Consider the following 14,402-nt stretch of genomic DNA (forward strand, 5'->3'; position numbering starts at 1 on the left):
TTCAGAGGTTTACTTTTTTTTTTAGCACAGTAAAATCTTTTTCAAAACAATTTTCTATGATATGGTAATTCTTTTATATCCCATGTTAAGTCAGGTTTCTTTTGTATATTGTGATTCATGCTAAGATAAATAAAAAATAAACCACGATTGAAATTTTAAAAAAGAAGTTGCTTAACGAAGATCTTTAAGTAGCTAATGAGTCAGTGTGTATTCACAGAAGTTTGATCAATGCTAGCAGGGACTATTTTGTGCTGAGAACAAAGACTCCAAAGAGATAGCCACTGGGAGGAGACCGGAGGGAGGCAAGAGGCTCCTGTGGAGCACTGGAATCAGGAAAAATTTCCCAGCCCTCATTATCAAAACCGGCTGCAGGGAACAGCAGTGAAAAAAACAACATGCAAAGCCACAAACAGGTGAAAAAGGCAGAAAAATGTAATGTTCTTAGCAAGGAGGCACATCCTTCATTTATGATCACCTACAACATATTTTCAAAGTAAAATCCTATCAAAGAAAATAAGCTCTTGTGATTCAACAGCCATAGGACAGCTGGCATTTCCCTCCTCCCCCCACAACTGACACTCTCCAGAAGCACACCAGAATCCCCTGAATTTGAGTATTACATCTTACAACAAAATATTTAATTTTAATCAAATTTATTTTCCTACGGGGCATTCAAAAGAGCACACTAACCCATCACTTTCGAGATGGTAATTTATTTACTTAGTTTTTGCTTATTCAGGACCTTCAATTGGCTGAGCTGGTTCCTCCAGGAATTGCCCCTCCAGAGGTGGTGACAGTAGGTCTTCTGTGGAGGGAATTGCTGGGACAGCGTTCAGCTTCATTAAAGGGAGCTTTCAGGGAAAGTGGGAGCTGGGGTCTGGCTGCCAAGATTTTAATGAATTGCTTCAGATATTCTCTCTGGTGGCTTCCACTGTGCTTAGAAATTTGAGAAAAAAAATCTATGTACAGAACACATGGCAGTTGGACATTAAAAATCTGCCACACACACAAGTATCTGTCATACATTTCTTTTAAAATGGCTAAGTGCTACTCATGAAATTCACAAAGGATTTCAGGAAGTCAATGTGTATATTTTAATGAAAATATTTCTGTAATAGATATTATTTATTCCTTGTCATCAATTTCCCTGTGCAATTAAGTCATATGTTTATTTTGCAAAAAAAGTTTGATTTTAGTAATTTTTTTCCTGAGACCAGTTAATGGAAGTTTCTTCTTATAGAGGAAAGGACAGTCATTTAAAAGGTAAAAATAATACTTTTCATTAAGCTTCTCCTGTTATTTGACTATGGCTTATTTCAGCCAGTTTTGGAGAATTAAATTCATACAGCACAAGGCCAATAAATGGGGTTAATTTCATTACGGGTTTGCAGTACAGTGGTGGGAAAATGCAATCTAATGTAAAGCCCTTGCATCTTTTAATTCAGTGTTTTAAATCAAACTTACCCATGTCACTAAAGTTTGCCTACAGCACAATAGGAGATGATAGTTCCTTGTGTGGGGGAGAAAGAAAAAATTTTATGAGACTTCAGAAATACCAGTCCTTCTGATAACATTTATGATTTTTAAAAATATTTTTCGGCTGGGTGCAGTGGCTCACGCCTGTGATCCCAGCAAGGGAGGCCGAGGCAGGCAGATTGCGAGGTCAGGAGATTGAGACCATCCTGGCTAACACGGTGAAACCCTGTCTCTACCAAAAATACAAAAAATTAGCCGGGCACGATGGCATGTGCCTGTAGTCCCAGCTACTCAGGAGGCTGTGGCAGAAGAATTGCCACTGCAACCCGGGAGGCGGAGGTTGCAGTGAGCCGAGATTGCGCCACTGCACTCCAGTCTGGGCGACAGGGTGAGACTCCGTCTCAAAAAAAAAAAATGTATATATATTTATTTCAGGCCAGGCATGGTGGCTCTTGCCTGTAATTCCAACACTTTGGGAGGACCTGGAGGGAGGATCAGTTGAGCCCAGGAGTTCAAGACTAGCCTGCCAAGATAGTGAGACTCTGTCTCTACAAAAAAATTAAAAAATTATCCGAGTATGGTGGTACACACTTGTAGTCCCAACTACTCCGGAGGCTGAGGTGGGAGAATTGCCTGAGCCCAGGAGGTGGAGGTTGTAGTCAGCTGTGATCATGTCACTGCACTCCAGCCTGGGTGACAGAGAGAGCCCCTGTCTCAAAAAAAATTTTTTTTTTTGCATTTCGAAACAATCACAAACTTACAGAAAAGTTGGGAGTTTAATATAGGAAACATTTTTTTCTGAACTATTTGAGAATAACTGCTGATCTGATGTCCCATTACTCCCAGATACTTTAGGATGTATTTTGTACAAACAGGAATATTCTCTGATCCTTTCATAGTTCATAAGCATGATGATCGGGTGTTCACGTGCTCACATGTGACATGTGCCACCCTCGAATCTTGGTACAATGTCGGGACATCACCCATCTGACATGAAAAAACTATTTTTTAAAAAAAGAACATTCTCGTATATAACCACAGTACAAACATCAAAATCAGGGAACTAACCTTGATTCAGTACTACCACCTAATCCTCAGACCCCTTCCTTTGTAGGAAAAGAATCCAGGACAGGATTATGTGGAACATTTGGCTGCCATGTCTCTCTAGTCTCCTTTCTGGAACAGTTATCAGTCTTTCAGTGGCTTTCGTGATCTTGACACTTTAAAAGATTACAGCTTAGTTATTTTGTAGAATGTCCTTCAGTTGGTTTTGTCTGCTGTTTCCTCATGATTAGATTAAGGTTATTCATTTCTGGAAGTGGTTGTATCCTACGATTTCCATTTGTCCTATTACTGATGATGTTCACTTAATTAAAGTGATATATAGCAGGCTTAATAAGTATTTTGTGGGATAGTATTTGGAAACTAGATGTCCTGTTCCTCAAACTTTCAATGTATATATCTGTATTTTTAATACATATGTTACGTGTATTTTAATATATGTATATATTTTAATACCTATATATCTGTATATATACAGATATCATATGCATATACATATATATGTATCTATATTCCTATGGACTTATGGTTTCTTGTTTTAATAGGTTATACTTCTTTATTGCCGTTGTGTATTTTCATGTTCAAATTGTCCCAGATCTGGCCAGTTGGAAGCTCCTTCATGTAACTGCGCAACGGGTTCATTTTGCCCTGCCCAGATAGAGTCGATTTATCGAGACATAGGAATTGCAATAAAGAGTTTAACTCATGCAGAGCTGGCTGAACAGGAAACCAAAGTTTTATTATTACTCAAATCAGTCTCCCTGAAAATTCAGGGACTTGGGTTTTTAGGGATAATTTGGTGGGTCGGGGAACAGGGAGTGGGGAGTGCTGATTGGTCAGGTTGGATGAAATCATAAGGAGTCCTCTTGTGCAGAGTCAGTTCCTGGGTGGGGGCTGCAAGACCAGATGAGCCAGTTTATTGATCTGGGTGGGACCAGCTGATCCATGGAGTAGAAGGTCTGAAAAAGACCTCAAACACCAATATTGGGTTTTATAATACTGATGTTATCTATAGGAGCAATTGGGGGGATTAGTGATCTTGGGGTTTCTGGCCGCATGACTCTTAAACCATAATTTCTGATCTTGTATCTAACTTGTTAGTCCTACAAAGGCAGTCTGGTCCCCAGGCAAGAAGGGGGTATGTTTTGGGAAAAGGCTGTTATCATCTTTGTTTCAAAGTTAAAGTTAAGTTCCTCTCAAAGTTAGTTTGGCCTACATCCAGGAATGAACAAGGACAGCTTGGAGGTTTGAAGCAAGATGGAGTCAATTAGGTCAGATCTCTTTCACTGTCATAATTTTCTCACTTATAATTTTTGCGACAGGGGTTTCATTCACACTGGCTCCTGTGTCCTTCTGACATGTCCTTATGGTTCTTTGAGCATGTTCTTGCTTTCTGGAACTACAAGGTGTTCCAGGTTCATCTTTCTTTGTGCCAGATGTGTTGATTGATATAGGGGCGTTGCTGCTCCCCGATGTTCAGTGGACAGAACAGGAGAATATATGTGTGTATGTGCATACATGCATATGCATATTTATTATGATATCTACCCCTCTATCTCCCTATCATCATCTATGTATTAAAAACTATGTTGGCTGGGCATGGTGGCTCACGCCTGTAATCCCAGCACTTTGGGAGGCGGAGGTGGGTGGATCATGAGGTCAAGAGATTGGACCATCCTGGCCAACATGGTGAAACCCTGTCTCTACTAAAAATACAAAAATTAGCCAGGCATGGTGGCATGTACCTGTAGTCCCCGCTGCTCAGGAGGCTGAGGCAGGAGAATCGCTTGAACTTGGGAGGTAGAAGTTGTAGTGAGCCAAGATCGCACCACTGAACTCTAGACTGGCGACAGAGTGAGACACCATCTCAAAAATAAATAAATAAATAAAAATAAATAAATAAAAACTATGTTTACCCCAATATTTATAATTCCAATCCAACACTACAGCTTTTTTTTTTTCTTTTTTGTGATTTTTTGCCTGCCAGTGAGAGACATGGGTCACATTATTCTTAATATATTCTCTTAAATAATTCAACCTCGTCTTAGCTGCCACTCCCATCCTTGGCAGATGCTCTCTCTAGGCCACGTGAAATCTGATACCCCAGGCTGGACAACCACTCCTTGCCCACTCATCCACCCACATGATCCACATGGACACCCTTCTCACCCTACTTAGACTCTGACATCTCATGCTGGGTGACCATTCCCTAGTCCCCACCCCATCCCCCAAGGATAACCTCTTCTCCCTGCTTGAGTTCTGACATCCAAATTTTGGTCAACACCTTGCTCCAAACCCCTGTGCAGAGGCTTGCTTTTCTTTGTCTAATCTGGTAGTTTTAGGATGGAATTGTTTAGAAGGGGAAGGGAAAGGAATAAAGGGTGAAAAGTAGGAAGGAACAGGAGGAAAGGGGAAGAACATTTATGTGGAAGTCACAAGATTAAGTTTCTGTTTGAAAATGATACAGTTTTAATAAGAGAAGAATCAAGCCACTTAAAATGGAGTGTTTTCTGACTGATACAGAATATAACATCCTTTCTTTCTTGGTCATTACAAATGATACTAAAATCCATGTATTCATTTATCCTGTGAAATGAGTTATCATAGATGGCAACATAACTTTCATATGATTATGTATTTCTCAGATGATCTCTTTATATTTTGTACATTCCATTGTTCTATTTGAGATATAGTAATTCCATACAGTTAATATTTGTTCATCAACAAAACTTTAAAAGCAACTTAGTGAAGCATTCTTACTCTCAGAAATGTTTAGTACTCTATTTTCACCTCAGTTCTTCCTTGTTCCTTTGATTAAATCAGATATAGTTCCTTTAGAATATTTGAATTGTTGTCTAGCCCATCTTGTTAAATGGCAGTTCTTTATTTCCTGCCAAGTCATAGGGCTACCATTCCATAGAAAATTTCCATAAAAAAATCTGTGTCAGTCTTCTTTTCAACAAATTTCAGGATGAGTGCTTTCACTCTAACATCATAAATAATAACCAAGCAGATTTAAAGAGTTATTCTATTAATCATTGCTAAACTCAGTGTCAGCTTTTTAAGAAAACAAATAAAAACAATATGAGTTCGTGACCAGCCTGACCAACATGGCGAAACCCTGTCTCTACTAAAAATACAAAATTTAATTGGGTGTGGTGGCGGGTGCCTGAGTAATCCCAACTACTCAGGTGGCTAAGGCAGGAGAATCGCTTGAACCCGGGAGGCGGAGGTTACAGTGAGCCGAGATCGCGCCACTGTGCTCAAGCCTGGGCAACTGAGTGAGACCCTGTCTCAAAAAAAGAAAAAAAAAAAAAAAAAACCAAAACCAAAAAACAATATATGATGGCCCTGAGCATGTAGCCATCTATGTAACTAAACAGGACAAAAATTAGCAGAAGTTGTCAGGAAGATGGTCCCTTAAAGGCTGAACAATAATTTTATAGTCAAAATCTGAGTGAAGATACATTTTAAAAAATTAAGCTAGTTTTTAAAATTGAAAAGCTAACATGTGCCTAAGGTTAAACAAAAACAAAAACAAACAAACAAACAAAAAACCTTCACTGAGTTATATTCCCCACAGAAAACTATCGTTAGCGGTTAGGAGTTGGGATAGTCCTTGGAATTCCACTTGCAACCGTTAAGAAATAGGACTATATCTTCTATTTTAAAACATATCTAAATAAAACCGTTAGATGAAGAAAATATGTAGAGTGTCAATGTGCTTCATTTTTAGGACAGAATTAAAAACTGCTATGAAATGGCTGCAAAGACATCTTTATTATAACAGCACTTGGAATTGGCAATTCAGGAATTATTCATCTTGAACATCTTATATAGTTTTAACAATTCTCTAGAAAAACCACAACTGTTTTCATCTTCTCTTGTGTACATCTTTAATACTATTCTTGAACTTATACTAAGAAGAACACTGAAAAGTTAGTGAACATATGTACAGTAGATCACCTTGATTTAGGATGCCTATTTATTTTATTAGGATCACTGTGTTGTGCTGTGCACAGAGTGTTTCGGAGGACTCGTATTCCTCTACGCCATTGCCTACTGCATCTTGGTGAGGTCTCTGCTCTGCAACAAATCAACACAGGCTTGAAACTCAGTAATCCAGTTATGAAGAGAAGGAAAGAAAACCACCTTCATTTAAAGCACCAGATAGCTAGACCAGTGCTTCCCAAACTTCAGTGTGCACAAGAATCATAATTTTGAAGATTGATTCACTGCATTGCTTCACCTCTTTTCTTGCCTTGTGCTTGCATCTCCACTATAGTGTAAGCACCTTTATCTCCTCCCTGTAGCTTACTGATTCTCTGTGGCTTGCTACTAGAACTTGTGACTCATGGCATGGTTCAAACTTCTGGAATCAATATTTACCTCCATTTTAGATTTCTCCCCAGATACAGACCTTTAGCTCTGGTATATCTTCAAAGCTAGCCCTTTCATGCATATCCTCACTTGGCCCTCCCTATGGTGGACAGTAAGGCAGCAATACAGAGGTGGAAAGATCCTCACATTAAGTAGCAGAATGTTGCTATTCAAAATGTCATCTGTGGACCAGCAGCTTTGGCGTGACCTGGAAACTCGTTAAAATGTAGATTCTTCAGCACCACCTCACCCTACTGAATCAGAATCTACCTTTTATCAAGATCCTTAGGTGATTTGAATGCTCATTAAAGTTTGAAAATCCCTGATTTAAGATGCTTTTGGCACAAGTAACAGAAAACTCAACTCAAACTGGCTTACATAATATGTAGAATGACTTTCAGGTGATCTAATCCAGAGGCCCTTAGGTTTTCAGGGCTTTGCAACAAACTCTTTCTGCTTATCTGAGCTGTTTCCTGTAAGCCTACTCCCTCCACATAACTTCATTTTATGTTAACAATACAAAATATAGAATGTGTTCTAATAAGTGTTCAAACAAAAACCTATTATTATAGTGCTCTTTGGCCTGTGCCCTAAATTTTGAAATGATCACTCCTTAAAATTGGAACCCTTGGTTGCAAGTAAAAGTCTGACTTAGTATCATTTAAACAATAGGAAATTCAACATCTCTAATATCAGAAAGGGCAGAGGATGGCTCCAAAAATAATTTACCAAGGTTTCTCTTCTCTGCAGTTCTCTGGACTCTCCTGACTCCAATGACTCCATTTTCAGCGTGCTAGATGGCTGAAATTCCAGCAATCATATCTAGACCCCGAAATAGTTAAAGACTGAAAGGGACCATCTTTTCCCATGTCTGTTTTAAGAATAGAGAAATCTGTCATAGCTGAGGTTTCCTTACAACTTAGTGGCCAGAATTGGGTATCATACTCTGACAGAGATCTCTAATTGCTTCTGAATATCTACTTTCCCCACCTTCTTTAGTAATACTGTCCTGATTTTTATCTGGGCACATCACTGGCCAGGTATATTTCCTTGCCTCCCTTGAAAGCTACATTTGGCCATGCGACTAAATTCTGATGAGTGAAACATATGTAGAAATGTTGTGTAGAACTTCTGGGAAGTATCCTTAAAAGAGAGGTAGCATCCTCTTTTTATTCCTCTTCTCCCATTCTGATTTCTGGAATGCAGACATGAAGGTTGAAGCTTCTGCAACCCTCTTTGATCATGAGGACAAGGGTACACTCAAGATCAGGTGGAGCAAAGAGCTGGAAGGAGCCTGGGTCCCTGATAAATTAGGAACCTGCCCTAAGAGCTTTATTCTGCCTATCTCCAGATAGGTGACAGAATACAACTTGTGTGTTTAATTTACTGTTAATCTGAGTTCTTATTAACTTCTGGAGAATATAATCCTAAATGATACACATGCCTTCATATAGCACCCTCATGATTTTGGCCACATCTTTCTATTATTATCTTATTATTTCTCACCTTCTTTACATTCGCTTTTTCACTTAATTTGAAGAGAATTTTTTATATCATCACTGCTTGACTATAAAATCAGTCCTGCCTGGCAAAAATAGAAGTTAACTGCAAAAATAAAAACAATGGAAATGTATTGAATTTAAAAAATTGTCAAACAGTGTTTCTGTATGACAAAGGCAACAAGCTTATTTGATACGAAATAGTAGTTGCATTAGCTCCTCGGGGGCTCCAGTGGCCTTCCTTTTATTAACTGATAATATTAGCAGCTTCATTAGGCATTTATCTTAAATCTGCATGCACTTCCCAGGTGGGAGGACTTTCCTCTGTATATGGTGGTGAGTAATGGAGTTCTACCTGAAATCATCCACTACCTTAGTTGGAGAAACATGTCTCTAGGAGGGAAAAAAATTCAAGACTTTCTTTTACATTTAGTTGGAGTAGTTTCCAAACTTAGTAAGCCTAAGAATCGCCCGAGGCTCTGGGTAAAATGCACATTTCTGGTCTCGTCCAGGTCTAGAGATCGGGAGTCTGCATTGTAAAACAGCGCCCCAGATGACGTCAATACAAGTAGTTTTCAGACCTTAACTTCGGGAAACATGTGAAAAAGCATTCTTTACTACTGTATTCACTCATTCTTCAGTAATTGTCGAGCACCTTCCAGAGTGCTCTGTTAGCCCCTGGTGGGAGGCAGAGGGTTTGCGTGGAGACTTAAGATTCAGTTTTCATGTCTCAGGGCATCAAATGAGATGTACTAGAGTTAAAAGGCAAAAAGGACGCTGTTTGTATCAAGCGCATTAACCTTTTTTAGCGTTTCTCTTACAATGGGACCACCTTCGTCACACGCTCCCAGTTGCTACTCATTACCTTAATAACACTAATAAAGCACCACCACCTCGAAGCTGGGGCGAATAGGCCCAAGAGACGGCCTACTTCTGTGGTGACCCTGAACTGCTCCAGAGGACCCAGCTCTCTCAAGCCAAGTGGTTTCCACACTTTGCTGCACTTGGAGAATAAAGAAAATAGGCAGACCCTCCAGGTTTGGAAGCCACTGGGCTAGCGGCCTCGCCAAGGCCCTGAAGCGCCCACGTCCTTGAGCCCTCTATCGTCAGCCCCGAGGGTGCGCGCAGAGGCCTTCCGCCCCGGCGGGCCTGGTCCTGGCGCCCGGTCCTCCCCGCCCCACCGCTACCCGCCGTGCCCGGCTCCGGCTTAGGTGCGGGCCGCCGGCGGCTGAGGGCCGCTGGCCGGGAGGAGGTGGTGCCGGGGCTTCTCAGGCCGGGGCGCCGCAGAACCGAAAGCAGCAGGGGGCGGGGGAGAGGAAGGAGGGGGCAGGCACGCGGACGCGAGGGCGAGGCGGCCACGCGGGGCCGGGAATGCCCGCGGTGCGGGGACCCAGAGCCGCCCGGTGGTCGTGTCCGGGCGATGGCTCTCCGCCTGGTCGCCGACTTCGACCTCGGAAAGGACGTGCTCCCGTGGTTGCGGGCGCAGCGGGCAGTGTCCGAGGCCAGCGGGGCCGGAAGCGGCAGCGCAGGTGCGGGAGGCGCGCGTCGGGGCGGGGTGGGGGCGGGGAGTGGGAGTCCCTCATAGCCCCCGGACTCCGACCCGGCGGGGAGCAACCCGGGGCGTCGCCGCCCTGGGAAGGCTGGTGCGAGGGCGCCGCTCCCCTCCTCAGAGGGCTGTTTTGGCTTTGCCACCCTCACCCAGCCACGGCGGAAAGTGTGGGGGCAGAGCCTGGGCCAGGTCGCGGTGGGGCCTGAGGCGCCTGGCTCGCTGCCGGCCCGCGGAAATTCGCCTTTGGCAGAGGGGCCGGGCTGCTGGCGGTTCCCTCGGCATCACCTTACGGCGAGGGCAGAGGGTCGTGCTCAGCTCAGCGGTCGCATCCCACCTCCCGGGGGGTTCATCGGCAGCGCAGGGGCTTTGCCAAGACAGGGGTGCTCCTGGAAGCTTCACGTTTTGAGAAAGAATCCGTGACCACCAAGCAAACCACCCTATACCTAACAGTGGAACAGTTTGTCCCCACATTTGCGAGACGTGATTCTGTGTCTGTTGAACCGTGTCCGTGGCTGAGGGGACACGGGCCTCGGCGGTGAGGCGCGAGAGGGCAGGGGCCGCCTCCAGGCTGCGCGCGGCGGGGCGAGAGGCCCCAGCCGCCCCCGTGCTCCGCACCTGTGCAGGCTGGGGCTGCGCGCGAGATGCTCGGCTCCCGGCCCCGCCACCTCTGGGCTTTTCGATGATTCGGTAAGGGAGTGAAAGTGACTTGTGAGCTTTCCCAGCACTGATCTGTTTTAAAGAAGGGGAACTTTGTGATTTCTCACAGAGTTTTTAAAGTCTTCTGTAAATGTTGGAGCTTCAGAGCTTAAATGCAGCTTCAAAGCAATGATGCCTGTAGGTCTCACCTTGTGTGTAGGGAGCTGTCCACTTCAGTGAATTTGGAAGTGGGTTTTTCGGAAGTGGGTATTAAATGACCCACATCTACAACTCCTTTCCCTTAAACGCTGGTGAAAGTTTTCTTGATGTGAGTTATATATCAAGTTGCTATCTTGTATCCTCACACTCTCTTATGACTATAGCGAAATTATTTGTAGGTTTCCTTGGTTTGGAATATTATTAGCTCCAAATAAGGAGTTATATGTTTGTGTAGCGTATACATTGAGTTTGCGTTAGTGCCATGCTTAGTAAGGCTTTACTTTTTTTCGAGGTGGAGAGAGTGGTCAAGGAAGAATTTTATACAAAAACTAGCTGGGTGTGGTGACACGCGCCTGTAATCCCAGCTACTCGGGAGGCTGAGGGAGGAGAATCGCTTGAACCTGGGAGGCAGAGGTTGCAGTGAGCCGAGATCGCGCCACTGCACTCCAGCCTGGGCAATAGAGTAAGTCTCCGTCTCAAAAAAAAAAAAAAAAAAAAAAAAAAATGTCGCCCAAATGTCTGAAAAGTTTTTGAAGGCTTAACTTTTTGAAATACAACAGGCAGCTCTGTCTTCTACCCCCAAGTACTCCTTTTTCTGGACTCCCACTTTATTTTGCTAAATGGCAGGTGTCTGCAAATGAGAAGTTAGGTGAGTGTGAAATGCCACAGTCTTATGTTTCCGTAATGTGTGTTGTGCTTGAAAAGCTGTGTGTGACACACTGGGACCTGGTTTCCTTGTATCTTTCGCTCATCTCTGAAGAAATACAAACTTGTGTATTGACCTTCCACTAAACAACAGCCCTAGGTCCTCAGAAGGTACTTTCTGGAAATACTAGCTTTTCTGATACTGGTAATATTTTGCTCTTTCAGAGCAAATACCTTGGTAAGATATTAGCCCTGTTACACTAAGAGAATTATCACCTCTGATAATCACCAGTGGGTGGTAGCTCAAAAATACCCCCACACAAATTAATTCCTGTTCTGTAATTTATAGCAGTGGCAAGGAAATCTGGGATTCTGTCTCATTTCTAGCACAGCAGCTACTACACACATTTGTGGAAATCATTATCCTTTCAAAGTTCTAGCTTTTCAAATGTAAATTATGAATTACTATACCATTGTAATGCCTCCTCTATGCATACTTGCTTTTTAAATTTGAAGCCTTAATATTTTTACATCAACAAATACAATTGAAGTTTTCTTAGAGGTGCTAAGTAATTCTCATGAAATATGCATGATATATTCCTGGCAAAACAGAGAGCTGGGCTAAGTCAGCCATGGAAATTCTGTGCCTGTAAGCATTTTGGTCAATAAGGGGTCAAGGAGGAAGGAGAACAGATTTGGTTACTGCATTTGCTCCTGGTTCTGGGTTGAACTTTTGAGAAAACAGTTTCTCCTGAAATAAAAGAAGATATTTGTTAAAAATCAAAACAACTACATAGAAGAATATTTTAACAGGTAGCTGTAAATGATAAAAGAAAAAAAAACCACCAAAGAAAAACCATGTATCCACTACCCAGCTTAAAAATAGAGCAATGTCAAGAGTCTTGAAGTCTCTTATGTGCTCCTTTCTGATTCTATTTCTTTCTCTCATCCTCACCTCCTAGGTTAGCAACTATTTACATTTTTATATTTTAACATTTCTTTGACTTTATTTGTAGTTTTAGCCTATATGTATGGGCAAAATATTTCATTTTGCTTGCCTGTGAACTTTAAAGCATACTGTATGCATTCCTTTTGCTTATTTTCTTTCTCAATATTGTGAGATTTACCCATATTGACTGGCTAGCTGCAGGTTATTAATTTGTATTAATTAATGCTATATAGTGTTCCATCGTGTGAATTCAACATGATGGTGGACATGGAGATGTACCCCTTAGATTTTCGTTTCAAAGAAGAGCTTGTCCCAGGTGCTATGAGTATAGTCAGCAGGCAGTCTTCAGCTGTCAGCCCCTTCGGGGATTGCCTGGCAAGAGGGCTGCCCTACCCAACTTCACTTCCTTTTGGGTATGGACCACATGAGATTGAGTGGGCTTTAAAGGCCGAGCCCTTTTGACTGAACATGGGACAACTCCATTTCAGTTCTGAAGCTTCCTCTTTGGGGGACCCAAGGTCACCTGAGGATGTTGGGCCTGCGTTGCTACTGGACTTCTCACCCTACCAGGACTTGCTTCCTTCTCCTTCCTCTTAAGGGTGTTAATCCCACTTTCCCACTCCCTGATGAACATACTGGGTACTAAACCCTGTCTTAGAGTGCTTCCTGGGGAACCGAACTTATTTTTCCAGTGGGTGGCTTTTGGGGGGTTTCTGGGGTTTGCTGTATGGTCAGTACTCTTACTAACCACCTGGTGCACACAGGCATATGTTTCTCTAGAATGTACGTCTAAAAGTGGAGTTGCTAAGTCATAGGCTGTGCACATCTTCGTCTTTCCTGGGCAGTGCCAAATTGTTTTCCAAAGTGTTGTACTTATTAACACTCCGATTTGTGGCGTGGAAATGTTTCTGATACTCATTATTCTCACAAGCCCTTGACAGTTCCAGATTTAATTTTTGTTTTTTTGTCACACTGGTAGGATTAATTATTTCATAGTGCTCCAAGGTTGAGCATCTCTATGTATTTACTGGCCACTTGAATTTCCCTGCCTGTGAAATGTCTATTCATCCTTTTGTCCACTTTCCTATTTTTTTTAATTGATTATTTTAGAGGTTATGTTTTTGGGATTCTAGTTCTTTATCACATGTGTTGCAAATATTTTTCTCTCAATCTGTCACTTCTGTTTCAGTTTGTGATGGTGCCTTTGATAAACAGGAGTTCTTAATGTAGTCTAAATTAGTTTTTCGTTATAGTTTGTACCTTTTTGGATCTCTTAAATCCTCCCTGTTTTGAAGTCGTGAAGACATTTCTAATATTAACTTTTAGAAGCTTTATGACTTTTTCACCTTTTGATTTTGATCCACCTAGAATTTATTTTTATGTGATTTATAGGAGTCCAATTTTTTAAAAAAAATATTGATAGCTAATTGTTTCAATATTATCAACCAAATAGTCCTTTTAGTTCTCACAACAAAGCCACTTCTGTCACATCAAGCTTCCTTATGTAGGTCTCCTTTTCTGAGTTTATTTTGTTTCATAATCTCAACTTGACAACTTTTTTTTTTTTTGAGAGTCGAGCTCTGTCTCCAGGCTGGAGTGCAGTGGCGCAATCTCAGCTCACTGCAACCTCTGCCTCCCGGGTTCAAGCGATTCTCCTGCCTCAGCCTCCCAAGTAGCTGGGATTACAGGCATATGCTGCCACACCCAGCTAATTTTTGTATTTTTAGTAGAGACAGAGTTTCACCATATTGGTCAGGCTGGTCTTGAACTCCTGACCTCAGGTGATACGCCCACCTTGGCCTCCCAAAGTGCTGGGATTACAGGTGTGAGCCACAATGCCCGGCCATGACAACATCTTAATAACTGTGCTTTATGATAAGTATTGATAACTGGTAGGGTAAGTCCCCTCACCTTAGTATTCTTCACGAGTGTCTTAGCTATTGTATGCCCTTTGCTTTTTCATATATATATTTTTGAATCTGCCTGT

The 14,402-nt window shown here is 42.1% G+C and overlaps 1 protein-coding gene, 1 long non-coding RNA gene and 1 other non-coding gene across 18 annotated transcripts in view; 2 read left to right on the forward strand and 1 right to left on the reverse strand.

The window, feature by feature from the left end:
* Positions 1-697: 697 nt before the first annotated feature.
* On the reverse strand, positions 698-10,977 carry LOC129484829 (uncharacterized). Its single transcript, XR_008658535.1, has 5 exons — positions 10,812-10,977; positions 4,284-4,381; positions 2,545-2,696; positions 1,465-1,510; positions 698-931 (listed from the first exon to the last, which is right to left on the reverse strand). It is a non-coding gene; the product is annotated as an uncharacterized lncRNA (long non-coding RNA).
* LOC129485600 (small nucleolar RNA U13) lies at positions 2,364-2,469 on the forward strand. The gene has a single exon (XR_008658737.1). It is a non-coding gene; the product is annotated as a small nucleolar RNA U13 (small nucleolar RNA).
* GSAP (gamma-secretase activating protein) overlaps positions 9,717-14,402 on the forward strand; it is a 100,325-nt gene continuing 95,639 nt past the window's right edge. For 3 of the 16 annotated variants that reach the window (XM_055283459.2, XM_055283456.2, XM_055283460.2), the window contains exon 1: positions 9,721-9,946. Coding sequence is in view for 11 of the 16 variants with exons in the window: in XM_055283449.2 (XP_055139424.1) it covers positions 9,838-9,946 (109 nt within the window). In the remaining 5 variants the exon portion in view is untranslated. Of the gene's footprint in view, positions 9,947-14,402 lie in introns of all 16 variants that reach the window. The other 13 variants (XM_055283451.2, XM_055283454.2, XM_055283448.2 and 10 more) reach the window with 10 other exon arrangements.

Source organism: Symphalangus syndactylus, chromosome 6 (assembly GCF_028878055.3).
Source record: "Symphalangus syndactylus isolate Jambi chromosome 6, NHGRI_mSymSyn1-v2.1_pri, whole genome shotgun sequence".
In the NCBI taxonomy this organism is placed as follows: domain Eukaryota; kingdom Metazoa; phylum Chordata; class Mammalia; order Primates; family Hylobatidae; genus Symphalangus; species Symphalangus syndactylus.